Source organism: Lithobates pipiens, unplaced genomic scaffold (assembly GCF_037356315.1).
Source record: "Lithobates pipiens isolate NorthernLeopardFrog02 unplaced genomic scaffold, aLitPip1_a1.2 Scaffold_3, whole genome shotgun sequence".
In the NCBI taxonomy this organism is placed as follows: domain Eukaryota; kingdom Metazoa; phylum Chordata; class Amphibia; order Anura; family Ranidae; genus Lithobates; species Lithobates pipiens.
This window is the reverse complement of record NW_027507790.1, coordinates 105,193,534-105,211,691: the sequence shown is the minus strand read 5'-3', so window position 1 is coordinate 105,211,691 and position 18,158 is coordinate 105,193,534. Positions and strand designations below refer to the sequence as shown.

Here is an 18,158-nt window from a genome sequence, read left to right as displayed (position 1 = left end):
CTGAAGTGGTGGTTGTTCCCAAGCAATCTGGAAAAAGGCAGACCCTGGGCTCAGCGGGATCCACTAAAGGACACCACAGATGTCAGAGGGAAAGATAGGTTCCTGCCTCTGGACTTAACGAGGGCACTAGAGGCTTTATCTAGACACCTCTTTGAACCCTTAGAAGTACTATTTAAGTTTTTGACCTTTAAAGTGGAGTTCCACCCATTTAAAAGTCAGCAGCTATACTTTTTTGTGGCCGCCCCGAAGCCTAGCTTCTCTTTCCCTTCTCTCTGCGGTGACGGCATTACAAGTGCGTTGTCGCCCGGCTGTGGTTTCACTGCTGGGCGCGCACTGCACGTTATGAATGGGACCTGTAACATGTCCCAGAAGATTGCAGGGAGGGAAGGGGGAGAGGTGAACTTCCTTGTGGTGCCAGGAGAGGAAGTGGGAGCTGGGTACCTTTTTGAAAACTAGGTACCCGCTCCCCCCCCCCCCCCCCAAAAAAGACAAATGTGGCATGTCAGGGGCTCACAAGTACTTAAAGTGGAAGTTCCATTTTTGGGTGGAACTCCTCTTTTAAAATGAGCCTTCCTCCTAGCTATTCCAGCTAGAATGGTAGGGGACTTACAGGGTCTATCCATTAAGGAACTTTTTTTGTCGATCTTGCCAGATAGAATCACCCTCATGCCAGATCCTTTGTATCTGCCTAAGGTGTCATCAGTGTTCCATATGACACGGTAATAACCCTACCATCCTTTTGTGAGAACCCAAAAAATGAGGAGGAAAAGAAATGTCATTGTTTAGATGTTAGGAGATGCTACAGAGGGTAAAAGAATTTAGGAGATCTAATCGCCTTTTAATACTCTTCTCTGGACCAAGGATGGGGCTTCAAGCTTCAAAACCTTCAGTTTCTAGGTCAATAAGGCAAGCCATTATGGTAGTATAAAAAAGCTCAGGTATATCTGCACCAACATAAAGTTTTAAAAATGTAGGTGCAAGGAGTGCATGCCAGTAACAAGAGCTAGTTCAGGTGGAACAGCACTGGGAGTTAGTCTTTGGGATGAGGGGGAATAGAGGGCTGTGGGTGAAAAGCACTTCAGGCTGCTGTCCTCAGAGTATAGCCAGAGTATAGCCAGCTCTGTTGAGTACAAGAAGGGAGAAGGAAGGGAAGCGCCACTAAGTGCAGTATCACATAGGGATTTTAATATATAATAATAAATGTATTATTTTATATTAAAATCCCTTTGTGATACTGCACTTAGTGGTGCATCCCTTCCTTCTCCCTTCTTATACCTGCACCAGCAAAGTTGAAGGCACACTCAACTAGAGCCCTGGCAACATCCTGTGCTGAAAAAGCAGTAGCCTCCTGGGGAGCAAATTCATAGTGCAGCCACTTGGTCAAGACACCTTCCTGAAGCACTAACGAATGAAGGTCCTTTCGCAGCAAGACCTAGCCTTCGGTCAAAAAGTGACACAGGCAGTGGTCCCACACTAAGATAGGCCTGTGGATTACTTATCCTGTCATGTGTTGCCGTCCTGGAAGGTGAGATAACAAAACCGATGGTTAGACTTACCGGTAACGGTGTTTCTACGAACCTTCCAGAACGGCAGGAAAATGTATACAATACGTGATAAATGCCTAAATGTTTTAAAGAACCCTTGTGAATTGGTTGGGAGAATTACTTTACAACTGAGGACAAGGGGTAAGGTGGGGCCTTTTAAACAGCTGTGAAATGATTGTGTTTCCTGTAGGGAGGAGCATATCATCTCTCATGTGTTGCCGTCCTAGTAGGTTTGTTACCGGCAAGTCTGTTGGTTTTCTTGTGACTCCTCGTTTTAACAACCAATTAGTTTAACGAACTGGTTGTTGGGAAGGAACCTGATCGTTAAGTGAGGAGTACCTGTAGTTATTTTAAAATTTTAGCAATGTGATAAAACTGTGGCCTCATATACACTGACATGGAAAAAAAAAATGTGTGTTTTATATCCTCCCTTTTTTTTTTTTTTAAATGCAGCTTATAAATCCAATGTGCCCATGTGAATGGGGCCTTTTGCTAGAGGAGCATCCAGAACCGTAATACTGAAACTCTGAAGTCCCGCATTTAGGGGAGACTATTATGGCATTTTTTTGTTTTTGTTTTTTTGCTGTGTGCATTTAAACATTTTATAATGTGTATAGCATACACTGAAAATGCATTCTATTGGAGGTGATTGCTTCCTATCAAGGAAGGATGCTGGTAGGTAAGCGGTCCTATTGGTCTCAGCTACTGCCAACATTTAAATAGTGTCCAATCGGGCAGTACAAAATGAATGAATCATTCATATGGTGGGGCTGGTCACTCTGAACATGCATGGTCGCTGATGAATAACTCATTCATTCAGAGACGGTATGTAAACATAGGGGGTGCATATATGTTGATTCGCTGGGGGCAGAGCCAGCATGGGTGGGTACTCCACCAAGTCCACACTGACAGCTGGTGAGAAGAACTGTTTCAGTCTGTGTGTAATTGTATTGGTCCCAGCAAATTAAACACAGGTAGAAGCTGCTTCTCCCACCAGACACCAGAGCCACAAGATAGGCCAGAGCACTAGCCCTGCCCACATCATTGCTAGCATGCAGGAGACTTAAGCTTTTCTAGGAGGCATTGGAAACATTTTGTAGGTTTTTTTGTTTGGTGGTGTTTTGTTTTTCCCCACTTGTCAAGATTGTAATTATACATATAGTTAAAGCAGATCTTCATCCTAATTACCTTGCTTCCCCTGCCTTTTTCCCTCACCCTCACTCATATTGGGGTATTTTTTAATTTGGTTATTTAACTTTATTGTTTCCATTCTGGGTAAGAATGATGCTTGTTCCTTATTTCTGCATGTGCACAGATGTGCCATATGGCTTCAGGTCCAAACAGAGCCCTGTGTCATATATGCGCAAGCGTGGGTTTTCCACGCATGAACGGCACCAGAAGCAAATGTACATGTTCAATAAAACACTCATGCAAAGATGTGCCACAGGACTCTGTCAGGACCCATATGCCAGACAGAGCCCTTCGACACAACTGTGCACAAACCAGATTAAAAAAGCTCAAGTGGACTGACTGTTTATCACTGTTTTACCTGCACCAGTACTCTAGTGCAGTGTGTATCTAGTGACAGAACTGGCGAATATTTTATTAGGATTAGTGTCACTTCACCTTCAGCAAGATTTTCCCACAATCCCTCATGCAATGCCATATGCTCTTAATAGTACATAGCGGCGCTCCAATCATTTTTAAATGGTGCACATTTTCCCATTACACATGCACTTCCCCTTGATCCCCCCCTCCATTCTATCGTTTTGCAAAACATTACAATTGCCGGCCCCATAGTGACGGCACAGTATATTCTCCCCACTCCAGCTGACCTCAGCAGGGGTTGCACTAAGCCTTTCAAACTGCTTGTGCACAGTGTGCTCTCTCCTCCTCTAGATGAGTTGATTTATCACAGCACAGAAAACATATTTAAGACCTCTTTTTATAAAGAAGATTTAACGTTCCATGACTTCCAGAATATCTGGACCTTACTCCCGCAGAATCACCATGACAGGTTAACACCTTGATTTTAAGCAGCATTCAACCAAAAACCAAAAATGTAATTGATTACAGATTACCAAGCATTAGATGTGATGGCTGCATTCATTTTTTTTTTTTTTTTAAGCTTTTATTTATTTATTTATGTATTTATTAATTTATTTTACCAGGTAATCTGGCCACTAAGTCTGTTGTTTTTCCCCTGCAGAAGTAGCAGTTAGAGTGTTGAGTAAAACCATTTAACACTGACAAGGATGATTCAAATAATCGGCTTTTATTTATGTAAAACTCTTCTCTCAAAAGGAACAATGTTGACGTGACTGCTTATAAAGTGTGAGCTGGAGTTTGGCTTTAATTTATTATTGTATCTAATACTCTCCTCCACCTACATTGATTAACAATGTTGCTGTCTCTGTTGCTCCTTCATCCAAAGTGGAGGTACTCTAAAACAGTAGGTGTGTAACTGGCCACATCACCAGGTGAAAACAGAGAGCAAAAGAGCCTAAAAATATAAAACGAATGCAGCCACCACATCTAAGAACTGGTGTAGCGGTCATAACCCTTTGTAGGGTGGCCTTGACTTCTTAGGCTTACCGGTTACCTCCGCTTGGCTTGTTCTTCCACGTCTTGGGGTTCCCAGAGTTGATACCCAACAACTTGGATGCTGACACCAATAAAGTCCTTTTTGAAAGGTTTTATTTTGCAGGGGTAACATCCAACAACACAGTCTCATATAGGAACAGAGGGCAAGGGTGAAGAACTCAGGCACCTTGAACTTTAGACATAATAAAGTCTCTAATACCACCCAGAGAGTAGCCACTCACAGCTGGGCGCTTCAAGGCTGAACAAATCTCTAGCCAGAGATTATGGCAGTCAGCACTTTGATTCAGAACTTGTAAAATCTCTGACCTTGAACAAGTTGTAACTGAAAGTGAAAAGGAACCTTTTTCCTCAGTACCTGGAACGTTCTCTGTCTCCTTGGTGGTACTGGAAAAAAGCGTGAATTCGTCAATGTCCTTCCCAATTCAGTAACCAGGCACTTCCCAGGATGCCAGCTTGTTGGCCCTCCTCCGAAGAGTCCTCCCCCGATCACTTTCACGAGCTGTGGTGCCCCTCCAGGCCGAGAGCGCACCCGTACACCTTGAATCCTCCCTCAGTTACTGCGCCTCGGACCAGCCAGTTCCGAGACGCGGGAACAGATGGATCCCTACCCCAGACCTGGCGGGTCTATTGGGGGTAACCAACAGAAGCATATTGCGGGATGTCGAACACCCCGTGACCGGGACCCCTCGCGGGGCTACCCTGGTCTAGGAAACAAGAAGACCGCTGGGGCCTCACGAACTGCTACTGAACACGTGACCTCAACATCTTAAGTACCCCTTCCCAGGCTCCTCAGTGGGACCCGGTACACCCACTGATTGGTTCCGAGAAGGCTAATACCCAAAACGTCCAACCAGGTCTGGTTCTGCCTTGCCATGTACACATGACCAGGCAGAACTCTAACACAGCCCAGCCAAACTGATGTCAAAGTTAACCTACAATAATTAACTCTCAGAACCCCACTACTGTTCTAAGGCAAAAACTAAATTTACACATGAATGACACTTTGTCCAAAATGTGATCCGCTACACTGTTAAGCTGCAATATAATAAATATTAACTTTTGAGTTTAATACAGCTTTAAATTTGAGATGATGATGTCACTGGCCCCTGAGTTCTCCATACATTTGTAAGGAGAGTTCTCAAGAAGGGGCACTACACAAAATGAAATAAAATAAAGGAGCTGGACTTGATGCTCAGCTTTTTCAAAATACACGTTGGTAGTGGTTCTTGTCAAATATATCTAGGCCACTCAGAAAACACAAAGTGGGGGGATTGTCCCACAGGAGTGGGGCATAACTGACCTGAGAAGTTTATGTGAACAGAAGGAACAAATTAAATGATCAGTCCAAAAGTCCATGCAACTTTATTCTTGACAATGAAGTCGCAACCAGTAGAAAAACGGTAGCGCGCTGGCTACCATTTTTCTACTGATTGAGACTTCATTGTCAAGAAAATGGGTTCCATGGAATTTTGAACTGATCATTCATCACTTGGTGCTTTGTTCCTTCTGTTTACAATATGTCTGTGTATTCAGTAGTGGGTTCTCCAAAGGAATATATAAAGAACTAACAAGGTGAGTCACAGGGGTAAGGCAGCAGTGAAGGCCATGTTGGGTATTTGGGTTTTTAACTTGACCCTAATCCATTCAGAAAATTCATGTAGTTTTCCCAAATGACTTTAAAGACAGAACCTCCTCTTAGTTTATGTCTGGTTCTCCTTTGGGACAGTTTGCCCTTACTTCCTCCCCCCAGTGTCACCGGAAAAGAAGTTAAGGAGATGAAGACCCAGACACCATAAAAACCTGCAGAGGATCCAGTTCCTCCCCATAGTACTGGATGTTTTTATTGTGATGTGAGTCCCTACCGAGGAGGACTCCACTATTTTGTTTACTACTGACCACGGGGACAGGAAGCGATAGAACTTTTTCCCATAGAGGACATAGACCGCTTGACAGAGGTTTTCTTCTCTACTGACTTTATTAAAAAGTAAATCAATGTTTTTCTAGAGTTCCATTTTTTTTTTTAACAAAGTACCATAATTATATTGATATATTTGTGTTTTTTTTTTTCTTTTCCCAGACTTACTTGATTCATTGAAAGAGATTCTACCAAGCCTGCAAGAAGACAATATTACAGTTTGGGTAATGGCTAAGGAATCTAGTCTCCCAGGGGTAAATACTGTCCTAGACAAACTGGATTCGGTAACAGATGAGCCTGTACCAGCACACCTGCGCTTTGTGGGCAGCACCAATGCTACAACGCTTTATATCTTCACATCAGGGACTACAGGTATCGCTGCAAGGTCATTTCATGTAAAGGGTATCTGCTGTAAAAATCATAATGTACCTTTCAAAAAGCCAAAACACAAAATGGCACTTTTCTGGCATTGGTTCCCATTAGAATTACCTGTGCCCAATTCAGACAGGCATTTGCGGCAGTTCAGTAACATTACCAACAACTTCAGGCAGTCACTACAACCACTTTAAGAATTTGTCATAATGACAATCACATGTTCTTAAACAATTACTGCCAATTCGTAGATTCAGAAACTGGAGGTAATTAAGACCACCTCTGAACTGGCTTACAGAGCTAAGCTGGTACTCAGAGTGGGGCGTCTCTGTACTGGGAAGCTGTCATCAATGTGACCGCTTCCTGCACAGTACTGTATCTCCGTCCCCATTCAGCTGTTGGAAAGGGGATTCCCTGGACAAAAGCTGAATGTAAACAGATGGGAAAGGAAAAAATTATAATGTAATTACCCAAACATGGCAATGCCCATATTTGGGAAATTACTTGAGTCACTGGTTGGGCAGAGCTTAATGGGAAACTGAGAGACTCGTTCCCTAACAGGTCTGTTTGGCTGTTGACAGACAACACATGAAAATTGACTGAATAGTGGCTGTGGACCTACCCACTGCCATGTGCTGTCTATAAACTTGTCGCCCAATTCCCAATAAGACTCTGCCTAACCCTACTACAAAACTCCATGCCTCAGTCAGTGTGATACAGTTGCCAGGGAGTGAGTGCACTGAGGAAGGAGTGTCCAGTATTCATATTCTGATCTCTGTGCCGGGCACTGACATTCATGTACCTGTCTGTGACATGTACATTAATCGGTCTCAAGCACTGACATTGTTTATGAATTTCCTCCAAAGAATTTACTTGATTTAAAACATTTCTGTATCAGTTGTAACCCCTTGCCTATAGATCAGAAGCTCTGCAGTAATAATTGCTTTCTATGTTCAACTGTTCAATGATTTTTATCTTCAATTGCTATAATAGTACAATATCTAAATAAGATATCAAGCAAAAATAGTATTATGGCACAGCACTGAAATAAAATAAATGATTAGTATTCTAACTCAGGGCTCAAAATGTGAACTCCTGAGCCACTAGCCAGGCCTTAAGAGATGCTCTCCACCAGTTGCCCCTAAACACGCCCTCATAGATTATCTCATGAAATTACACTGTTAAATGTTTTATGCAGAATGAAGTTCCAAAAATAAATATTAGTGCCCATCAGTGCAGCCTCACTGTGCCCTTCAACTGCAGCTTTATGGTGCCCATCGTTGCAGCCTCACTGTGCCCATCAAATGCAGCTTTACAGTGCCCATGAATGCACTCTCACTGTGCCCATTATTGCAGCCTCACTGTGCCCATCAATACAGACTCGCCATGGATGATGGATCACACACACAGTGGGTGTCTCCCGCTGTGTATCACAGAGCTGGGATTGTGTTCAGTGGTGCTGTAACAAGGTCCCACCTCCCTTGATCGGCTCATGTGATAGGCGGAACACTGATTCAATACTATCACACAAGCCGGTCTAGGGGGGTGGAACCTTGTTAGAGGACCACCGCTGCTGAACACTGACGCAGCTCTGTGACACACTGCAGGGGATGACCGCTGTGTGTGTGTGTGTGTGTGTGTGTGTGTGTGTGTGTGTGTGTGTGTGGGCTTCAGATGAGCTTCAGATTCCGCTCAAAGCGGCCCCAGGGCAGTCTGGTCCTGCTGCTCTGTGTCCTCCAGCTGACAGTTTCCTGGTTAAAACCTTCTGTTAGAAGTGGTGCAGGCTTTTTTACAGGACATCAGAGCGGGCCGCTCTGATGGCCGCACCGCTTCTGCCAGAAGCGATAAGCCAGGAAACTGTCAGCCTTGTCTGCCCCTGTTCCTCGCTCTTCCTGCACTAAATTCAACTTGCAGAATGCGAGTAGGCGAGTGGAATTTTTGAGGGCTGCTCTAACTGTTCATATAAGAATTAAAATAATTAGAAATATTTAACTGTTCAGGTTATTTATTTGATAGACAAATTTTATTATTAGTGTGTAGTTAATCAACCTTATAACAGTCAACCCACTGTTGCACTTTAACAGTCATGGTGCTAGACCCCAGCTAACCCTATAAACCCATATCTATCCGATATTACTTTGTCATTTGAAAACATGTAAAAAAAAATACACTGGTCTGTTCTATATTCTCCATGCTGTATATTATTGTTAGTAATAAAAATCATTAACCTTATTTACATTTTGCTAATTTTTCAGTATTTCATCCCTTTGCCAATTCTGTATATTACAACGTTTTACTGATTTTCCCCCTACGCCTATTTTTTTTTTCCCTCCTTCTATACATTTTATCTTTTCTAATCTTCTTTATAAATGTACAGTTCCTTCTGATCCTTAATTGACCTTTTGATATTCCAAATACAGTAAAACCTTTTGTCCGAGAGTATTTTGCAAGACAAGCTTATATATATTTGGACTTGATGAACAAGTGATGTCTTGATATACAAGTAGTGTCATGTCACAGCTTAGTATAAAAGAGAAGAGAGGTGCCTTGTATCACTGTATCCCATATTGGTTATTAGTCTTTAAAATGTAAAACATTTCAAGTGTACTGGTATCACATTTCCATACAATAAAGATGTCATAGAGCAGTGGTGGTGAACCTTGGCACCCCAGATGTTTTGTAACTACATTTCCCATGTTGCTCGACTACACTGCAGAGTGCATGAGCATCATGGCAAATGTAATTCCAAAACATCTGGGGTGCCAAGGTTTGCCATCACTGTCATAGAGGAACCTATTCCATAACAATAATTTGGGCCAAATATTACAGAAAATTCGATTTATTTTCCCAATTTGACCCCTTTCACACTGCCAGCGTTTTTCAGGCACTACAGCGCTAAAAATAGTACCTGTGTAGCGCTTGAAAAAAATGGCTCCTTTCACTCCAGTGTGAAAGCCCGCGGTGAGCTCACCACTCCTCCACTCCACTCCTCCACTGCTCCTCCACCGCTGCTCTCCATTGAAATCAATGGGGCAGCGCTGCGATACCACCGGGAAAACGCAGATCAGTCTGTGTTTTGTGGGCGCATTTACCCCCTTTCGACTGCCCCACTAGCGGGCGAATAGCGCCGCTAAAATGGCAGTAAAGTGGCGCTACAAATAGCGCCGCTTTACCGCCGACGCCCTAGGCGGCGCAGTGTGAAATTAATTAATTTTTAATCATGGCATCACTTGTAGGAGGAAACCACTTTACCAGAAATAGCTTTTCTTCATAGAAAAGTCTAAATCCTTTAACAAAAAATCTATCTGATCTTCAGGAGTGTTTAACATTTTCTCTAAAGCCCATTTTTTTTCTTTATAGGTCTCCCAAAAGCAGCTGTTATCAGTCAGCTTCAAGCATTGCGGGGTGCTGCTGGAATGTGGGCATTCGGGGGCAATCCAGATGATAATATATATGTTACACTACCACTCTACCATAGCGCAGCCTCCCTCATTGGGATTGGTGGATGTGTCTACCTTGGTATGTTATCTGTATTCTGCTTTATCTTGAACAGTATCAGTATCATTTATATAAACATGTATGACGCGTAGAAAAAAATTCTGTTAGCCCTAACATTTCAAAAATCACTTTGAACTATGGCTTTAGTAAATGACTTGATTATGACAAAAATGCTTACACACCCAGAATTGAAATTAAAAGGAGTCTATTTTGATATCATTACTATTTTTGCCAGTATTATCTAGGTGTTTGGGTTTTTAACAGACATGGGTCATACTCACAAGATATGCCGTTATTACCCTCCACAGTTATTCCAGCAGTCATATCTAGTGTATAGTCAAATATAGTTATTGCTCACTGTTGATGCTTAGTTGTAAATAAAAGACCAGAAAGTAATTTGGGGTTGATGTACTAAAGGCAAATAGACTGTGCACTTTGCAAGCTTAGATGCTCCAGAGCTTAGGCTGGGCCTACATTATGCAATTTTCACTCCTTCGACCATGGGTTGAAGGAAACAAGATTGCTTAAAGTGAACTTCACCCAAAGGAGAAATTCTCCTCTTCCACATTTGGCATGTAAATTTTTGTGTTGGGGGGGGGGGGGGGTACCTAGCTTTGATGGAGGTTCTTTTCTCCCCTTTCCTCTCCACAGTTAGGATGCCAGTGCATTTCGATCTGTCTATGACTGGCTTTAGTAAATGGGGTGAAGCGGTGGACCGCTGGTCCTGTTTTTTTTTTTTTTTTTTTTTTTTTAATATCCAACTGTCATCAAATCCACTAGACCAGTGGTCTCCAAACCATGGCCCAGGGACTAGATGTGGCCCTTTGCTTGTCCTTATCTGGCCTTTGGGACACTTTTTTTTTCTTCAACTGACACCAATTTTTAGGGCATTATTCCTTCCACTGACTGCAATGATGGGGCACTATTCCTCCCGCTGACTGCAATGATGGGGCACTATTCCTCCCACTGACTGCAATGATGGGGCACTGTTCCTTCCACTAAAACTAGGCATTGTTTACTCCAACTGGCCACAGTCTGGCCTCCCCTGAAATCTGAAGGACCATAAACTTGCCATTTGTTTGGAGACCCCTGCACTAGACGGATGGGGAATGGATCTCCCATCTGTCTGTTTTTAGGGGAGCAGATCGAAGGCAGATGGGTGTAAACAGACACATGTCCATTTACATCCACTGCTCCATAGAGGGCAATGGATGGTCTGATTGGGTCCCCTTGAAAATCCGTCCACGTGTGTGAAAGGGGCCTTGGAACATGACATGAGGGAAACAGATAGCAACATTTTATTTTAAGTGAAATTAGGAAGGATTGGAACCTCTGCAACTTTTTACTTTACTGTGTGTCCCCCCTTATAGATCTTTCTCTTTACTTCAATCAAGGTGATGGGTGTTGGCCAGATAAGGGTTGGGCAAAATCTCACCAGTAGGGGCACAATGAATCATATGACCAAGGTTCTAATGTTTCCTCACTCTGTAAAAAACTTGTTTTGTGTAGGGTTCAGCTTAAATGTTTAACTTGAGAGTGAAAGTAAAAAGCAAAGAGTGAGTGCGATGTGAGGGCTGCTAACCTTTTATTCTGCTAATCCAGCAGCTTTAGTTTGTTCTGAATGTTTAATATGGAATACATGCAGATATGGAAATCCCCATTTTTTATATGGAGGTTACTTGTTTCAGGTCTGTGACTAAGGCTGCATACACACAAGGACCCCAGCATAGGTTCCTGCGATGAGCTGCATGAGGCAGCCCCATTGAAAGCAATAGAAGGCTGCTGGCTCCTGCCGCCAATCTTGCCGATTTGGCATGTAATCGCTTATGCAGCCATAACATGCACATGATTGGCCCTGGATGCAGACAGGCAGCTGCAGGATCCCCACTGGGGTTCTTGCATGTTATTACTGAGCAGGTGCATTGCCAACACGTGAATGCACTCTTAAGCTGGGTATACACAAATAGTTCTTCAAGCAAAAATTAAATTTTTAGTGGAACTACAGCTTTGAGCACTCCTCGCTCCCTGATATGCCACATTTGGCATGTCATTTTTTTTTTTGGGGGGGAGGGAGTGGGTACCTAGTTGGAGAGTGGGACTTCCTGTCTCACATCCTCCTTCCTGCTCTTGGCCACCTAGGTGACTCCTCTCCCCCTAGGCAGCCCTTCCCTCTCTGCAATCTTCTGGGACTTGTCACAGGTCCCAGGAGATTGCCTGGCCACTAGCAGAGCGCAGCTTGACTCGCACATGCGAGGCCGCATCTCTGGACCGTGGCACAGGTGATTGTTTATTAAAAGTCAGTAGCTACACTTTTTGTAGCTGATGACTTTTAATAAACGGAAAAAAAAAACGTGTGTAACTCTGCTTTAAGAACATTTGTTCGATTTTCTAATCGTTAACCAAGGAAAACCAATGATCATTTTTGACTCCGATGATGAGAAAATATGAAGGAGCAGGATGGAAAATTTTTCTTTAATGGTTTTTCTAACCGTGAATGTGGGTTTTGTTTAGGAAATTACATTCATTCAAAAATCAATTGTTAAAAACAAATAACATTTTGAACATTTTCAGACATTTGTCAAGCCAATAAATGTACTGAGAATTTTTTTGTACAAATCTTCTTACTAAATTTTGTTCAGAAATCTACTAATGTATATTTAGCTTAAGTAATTACTGAAGCCATTGAAAGCTTGGCAGCTAGCAGTTTCACACAGAGGTCACTAATTGCAGCCTTCATATGTCGCTCAGTGTAGGTTTCCATTAAATGATAATGGTTTTAGAACACATGCATTATTATAATTGTATCCAAAGAGAACAAACAACTTTTTAATATTTAATCCACCTGTATTTCTTTCCCTATTCTAGAAGAACTGTCATTACAGGTGCAGGTCAGTGTAGACATTTTCTTTGAGTGGTTTGTGACCTTTGTCTAGTGTTTGGAGCACAGTGTAGTAGACATATCATACAGTTTTGTCTCCAAGCACTAAAGGCATCAAACAAACAAGTAGCTCCCATCTTGATTGGGTCATTAATCAATGCAGACAGGCAGAGAACTGAATGTAGACAAAGCAATGCTTACATTGACCTGGGCTGGTAATGGCAACTTTCATTAAGTGAAAGGAAAGGGCAGAGGTGAGGGATTATATTTGTACAGTTGCTTGGTTTTCCTTGTTCTATTAAAAGAACTACTATGTTTTCAAAGCACATTTATCCTTTAAGTCATACTGTGACTATGACATGTAATGTCTGACACCATTTAATCACACCTTCTAAGACACCCGTGTTAGGACCACATTGCTTGCTACAATGTTTGTTTTGTAAGGTTGCCAAGCTTACCCCAAGACTTTTAGGCTCAGTTCAGACAGGAGCAGCCCGACTTACAGTGTAACTTTGCAAGGCAATTTGGAGGTGACTTCAATGCGATTTAAAGTTGCCTCCAGGACAGGCAACTTTGGCTGTGGCCAATCACAGAATAATCAGCTCTGTGGGAGGGGGTTGCCTGGGTAAACGTGGGAAGTACCTGGGTAAATTATTATTTTTTTTTTCCCTGTAAAGTCGCTTCAATATAGATAGAGATCGGACTTGGAGACAACTTCCATTGAAATCTATGGGTACAAGTTGCCTTGAAGCAGTACAGGAACCTTTTCTGAAGTCGGAGCAACTTCAATAGTGTACATTAAGACGGCTCTCATTCACTTCAATGGAATTTCTTATGTCCAGCGACTTGGGGCAACATGAGGTCTGTCAAGGCGGGTCCCAAGTCGCTGTAGTGTGAACCGGTACTTACAGTTCCATAAATGTTCCTGCTCCAGGACGAACAGGGGAAACTTTTTTTATTTGCATGCACTTGGGCCATTGATTAGTGCACCCCCCCAACAAAAATTTGTTTTCATTTAAAGGTAAAGAAAATATGCATGTAAATTTGTACTGAAAACAATTTTATGTCTCAATGCACCCATTTACTTTAACCATTAGTTAGAATTTTGCACAAAATGTAGTCAATAATCAGATCAAACTAAACTCCAGACAAACTACTCAATACGTGGCTACTTATTTGGGTAATCATTTACCTGCTAATATTATTATTATTCTTTTCTTTTCTTTTCATCCAATCCTGATGCCTCTGCCAAGCAGCATGATCCGATCACTGACCTTGCTTTTCTCCATTGTAATTGAGCAATGCTGCTTGGTTACTAGCCCACCAGAAGTATGCTGACTGTACATGGAAGGAGCATCACTACACAGTTGATGTCTTCGTTCTCACGCTCTCTTCATGTTAATAAGCTCCATGTTTTATACTGACAGAGAATTGGGTGAGTCACAGTGCTGCCCATTCCCAGTTAGCCTTAGTATGTGTATCTATGCATGCAAGTGAAATGGGGACCTTGGTTTGTAAGCTCCTTGAGACCATGGAAGTATGTGAATGTAGAGTGAATGTAGAGTATGTAAAACTTTGCATAAATTGGCCGCCTATTATAAATGGTTGTAAAAAAACAGGGAGGTTGATTTACTAAAGGCAAATATACTGTGCACTGCCAATGTGCTTGCTGTAGTTCTGAAATGGGGTGAAGCTCTGCTGATTTGTCATCCAATCATGTGCAAGCAAAAATTTTCCTTGCATGTCTCCCTCAGATCTACAGTGACCGCACTTCCAAGTGCACTTTCCTTTACTAAATCAACCCCATAGTTAGACTAGCTAAGCTGCAGATATTGACACTCAGAAATACAACATAGAAAAAAAAAATAATTATATATATATATATATATATATATATATATATATATATATATATATATATATATATATATATATATATATATATATATATATTCCTCCACAAACCACTGGCTATGGTGAAAACCCTTCCAGATCTCTGGTAAAAGTAGACAGTTCCTGCGGTAGACCCTTGCAATTCTAGTCTTACCAAGACCCATACAAACTCCAAACGTAAGATAATTCAGTGTTTAGGGATCCAGCAGAGGTTAAAGGCCCTGCAAACCCTTGAGGTTTTTCACTTTAATGCATTCTATACATTAAGGCAGGGGTGTCCAAACTTTTTTCAAAGAGGGCAAGGTTTGACGAAGTGAACATGCATGAGGTCCGACCATTTTGCCTGACATTCTTTGAACCATTAAAATTCGGTCTAATGCAGCGTACACACGATCGGACATTCCGACAACAAAATCCATGGGATTTTTTCCGACGGATGTTGGCTCAAACTTGTCTTGCATACACGCGGTCACACAATGTTGTCGGAAATTTCGAACATCAAGAACGCAGTGACGTACAACGAGCTGAGAAAATTGAAGTTCAATAGCCAGTGTGGCTCTTCTGCTTGATTCCGAGCATGCGTAGAACTTTGTGCTTCGGAATTGTGTACACACAATCAGAATTTCCGACAACAGATTTTGTTGTCGGAAACTTTGAGATCCAGATGCAAGTCCAGGCGCCCGCCCCCTCCTTCCACTCAGAGACAGCAGGAGTCGGCGTATATATCTTTTGTGGCGCTGGGGTTTCAATGGGGGTCACAAAAGATATCTAACTATCTATCTATATCTCCATTTGAAACCAGAACGTGGGTGAGACTTTGGCCATGTCTGCATTAAGGTGAAAAACCTTCTGTAGTGCAGCAGCCCCCCCCCCCCAGAGACTCTTTTACTTACCTGAACCCGATCGTTCCAGCGACAGGGACGAGCACAGCAGCTCCAGCCACTGTCTTGGGTCCTCATTGGATAGATTAATGGCAGCAGTAGCCCTGGGCTCTCACTGCCGCTGAGGGACCCCAGAAGAGGAGGATCGGGCCACTCTGTTCAAAACCCTTGCACAGAGGAGGTAAGTATAACATGTTTGTTATTTAAAAAAAAAATGTGTGTGTGTGTGTGTGTATATATGTATGTATATATGTACAGTATATATGTGTATATATAATATATATATATTAGAGATAGATAGATATCAACCCCTTTAAAGCCCCAACATGCAACCTGCTGTTTGGACTAAACACATTATTAGAGATCCTAGTTCCATCAACAGATGCCTCAGTACACAGTCAGACCATTTACCTCAGCTTCACATATCGTCACATATCTAGGATGAGTCTTTTCTCCATCCCAGAAAAAGGTTATGACATAACCCTCCAAACCAGCTAAGGGTGATTCTGGGGCTTCAATAAACAATGCACTTGCATCAAGTAAAATTGCTTAGACATTGAAAATTAAAGTAAAAATGCTGGTTTGCGTTTCACCTGCACTCCAAACACTGGCAGTGACGTGTCTCAGAAATCCCGCCCAACATAGGCATGCGCAGCCTATTGCATTAGGGTGTGCACTTCAAACCAAAGCTCAAACACACGTGTGTGTGTGTGTGTGTGTGTGTGTGTGTGTGTATGTATAACATTTATCAAATGCATTTATTGCATCAAATGCAATGCATTTTAAATGAATCAAATAAGCAATTTTAAAAACTGCACGGTAAGTAGGATTTTTATTTTATTTTTTTAAATATCCTGAACTGTATTTACTGCATTAAATACATTTGGTAGATCCCCCAGCAACAATAGATCCCCCCCCAAGAACAAGACATCTCCCCAGCAAAATTAGATCAATCACAGCAACTACAGATCCCTCCCATTAACAATCCATATCTGCAGCAACAATAGATCACCCCACAAAAAATACCCCCCAGCAACAATAGATCTCCCAGCATCCAGTATCAATATACTCTCCAGCCCCCTCCCGGAATGGTAGTATTCTCCCATCAACAATTGACCTCCCAGAAACAATAGATCCCACCAGCAGTATTAGACTTCCCCACTGCCATTAAGTTAACACGGCTGTACTATGGGTAGGTTACCCATGACATATCCTGGACTTCAGGTACAGAACATTGCATAGTCACTGGGAACCAAAGAGCATGTTGGCTTACATTCATGTGATGAGAAGAACATCCCTGAACACGTGAACAGTGATACACACTTCTTACTAGCTGTTCAACACAACATATGAAAGAATTCAAAGGATAGATGAAAAGCACTAAACCCCCGTCTCTTCCTGCCTGCTGCAGAGCCACACACACACACACACACACTGCTAGTCTGTGCCCCCAACTCCCCCCTTACCAGTGACATTTCCTGAGTCCTGGCGCATCCTCCTCACCTCAGGTTGTTGCGCTGTTGGCACTGCAGAGCGGAAGCTGGGAAGCAGGGCACTTGGAGGCAAAGCGGGGAGGAAAAAGCTGCCTCCTCCTCCTGCCTGGGACGGTCCTGTCAAATATTTTTCTTGGACAAGGGGCAGTGGTGGACTGAAAGCCTCGTGGTGGCAGCGGGCAGGTCTTGTTTAAAAACAGTGGGGTTAATCCAGCCCCAATGCTACCTCTATAGTTGTAGCTATAGTATAACTGACAGCAGGTGGCGGAGTGATATTCAGCTGTTAGAGATGCAGTGGCCGGAACTATAGAAGTAGCATTGGAAAATGCGGCCGCTTGCCTGCTCACTCCGTGTTCAGTGTCTGCACTCACATGAGTTATACAGCCAAATAAAACAAAGCCCCACTCGCAAAGTCAGAGGAGCCAGAATGGATATCCTGCCAGCAAAAAAACCTATGCCGCCCAACGTATTTTGTCAGCAACATTGATCTTTTGATCTTTAGACTTAATTTTAGTATTGTACAGAGCAGCTCTCAATATTTCTATACATTTTCTATACAAATTATTATTATTATTTTTTTTTCTTCACTCGTTATTTCAGTTTGCACAGGTGTGAGGATTTTATATTGACTGTTTTGGGATGTACCATAATGACCAAAAATCCTGTGTCCCACAAGAAACAACTAAGAAAATAGGAGTTTTGACCAGTTGGTAATATCTGTTTCTTGGGGTACAGTGTGGGACATAGGCCCTTTCTTCTGTCCCCATGATCTTCCTATTGCTTGCTACACAACATAGGCTAGTGGGAAGTGGGAGGGGTTATATAGGCAATGTCCCAACAGCTTTTTTTTTTTTTTCCGGTGTCCAGTCACCTGAAGGTAGCAGTATAAAGCCCACGGTAACAACTAAAGATTGTGTTCAGTGCTGTAGTTCAAGAAAAAGATTTTACTGATAAGTCAAAAATCTTATTTTTGTTTGTTTCCCCACTGCTCTGTTTGTCCAGAAAACAAAAATGTCATAAACTGTGCTTTTTGTGTGGTAAGCATGTAACTCGCATCCTTTCCTCCACCATGATAATCCA

The 18,158-nt window shown here is 42.4% G+C and overlaps 1 protein-coding gene across 2 annotated transcripts in view; it reads left to right on the top strand.

The window, feature by feature from the left end:
* The window catches only part of SLC27A6 (solute carrier family 27 member 6), a 72,936-nt gene that overhangs the window by 9,637 nt on the left and 45,141 nt on the right, over nt 1-18,158 (top strand). For both annotated transcript variants that reach the window (XM_077462138.1, XM_077462137.1), the window contains exons 3-4: nt 6,226-6,435; nt 9,796-9,954. In XM_077462138.1, the coding sequence (XP_077318264.1) occupies nt 6,226-6,435; nt 9,796-9,954 (369 nt within the window). The remainder of the gene's footprint in view (nt 1-6,225; nt 6,436-9,795; nt 9,955-18,158) is intronic.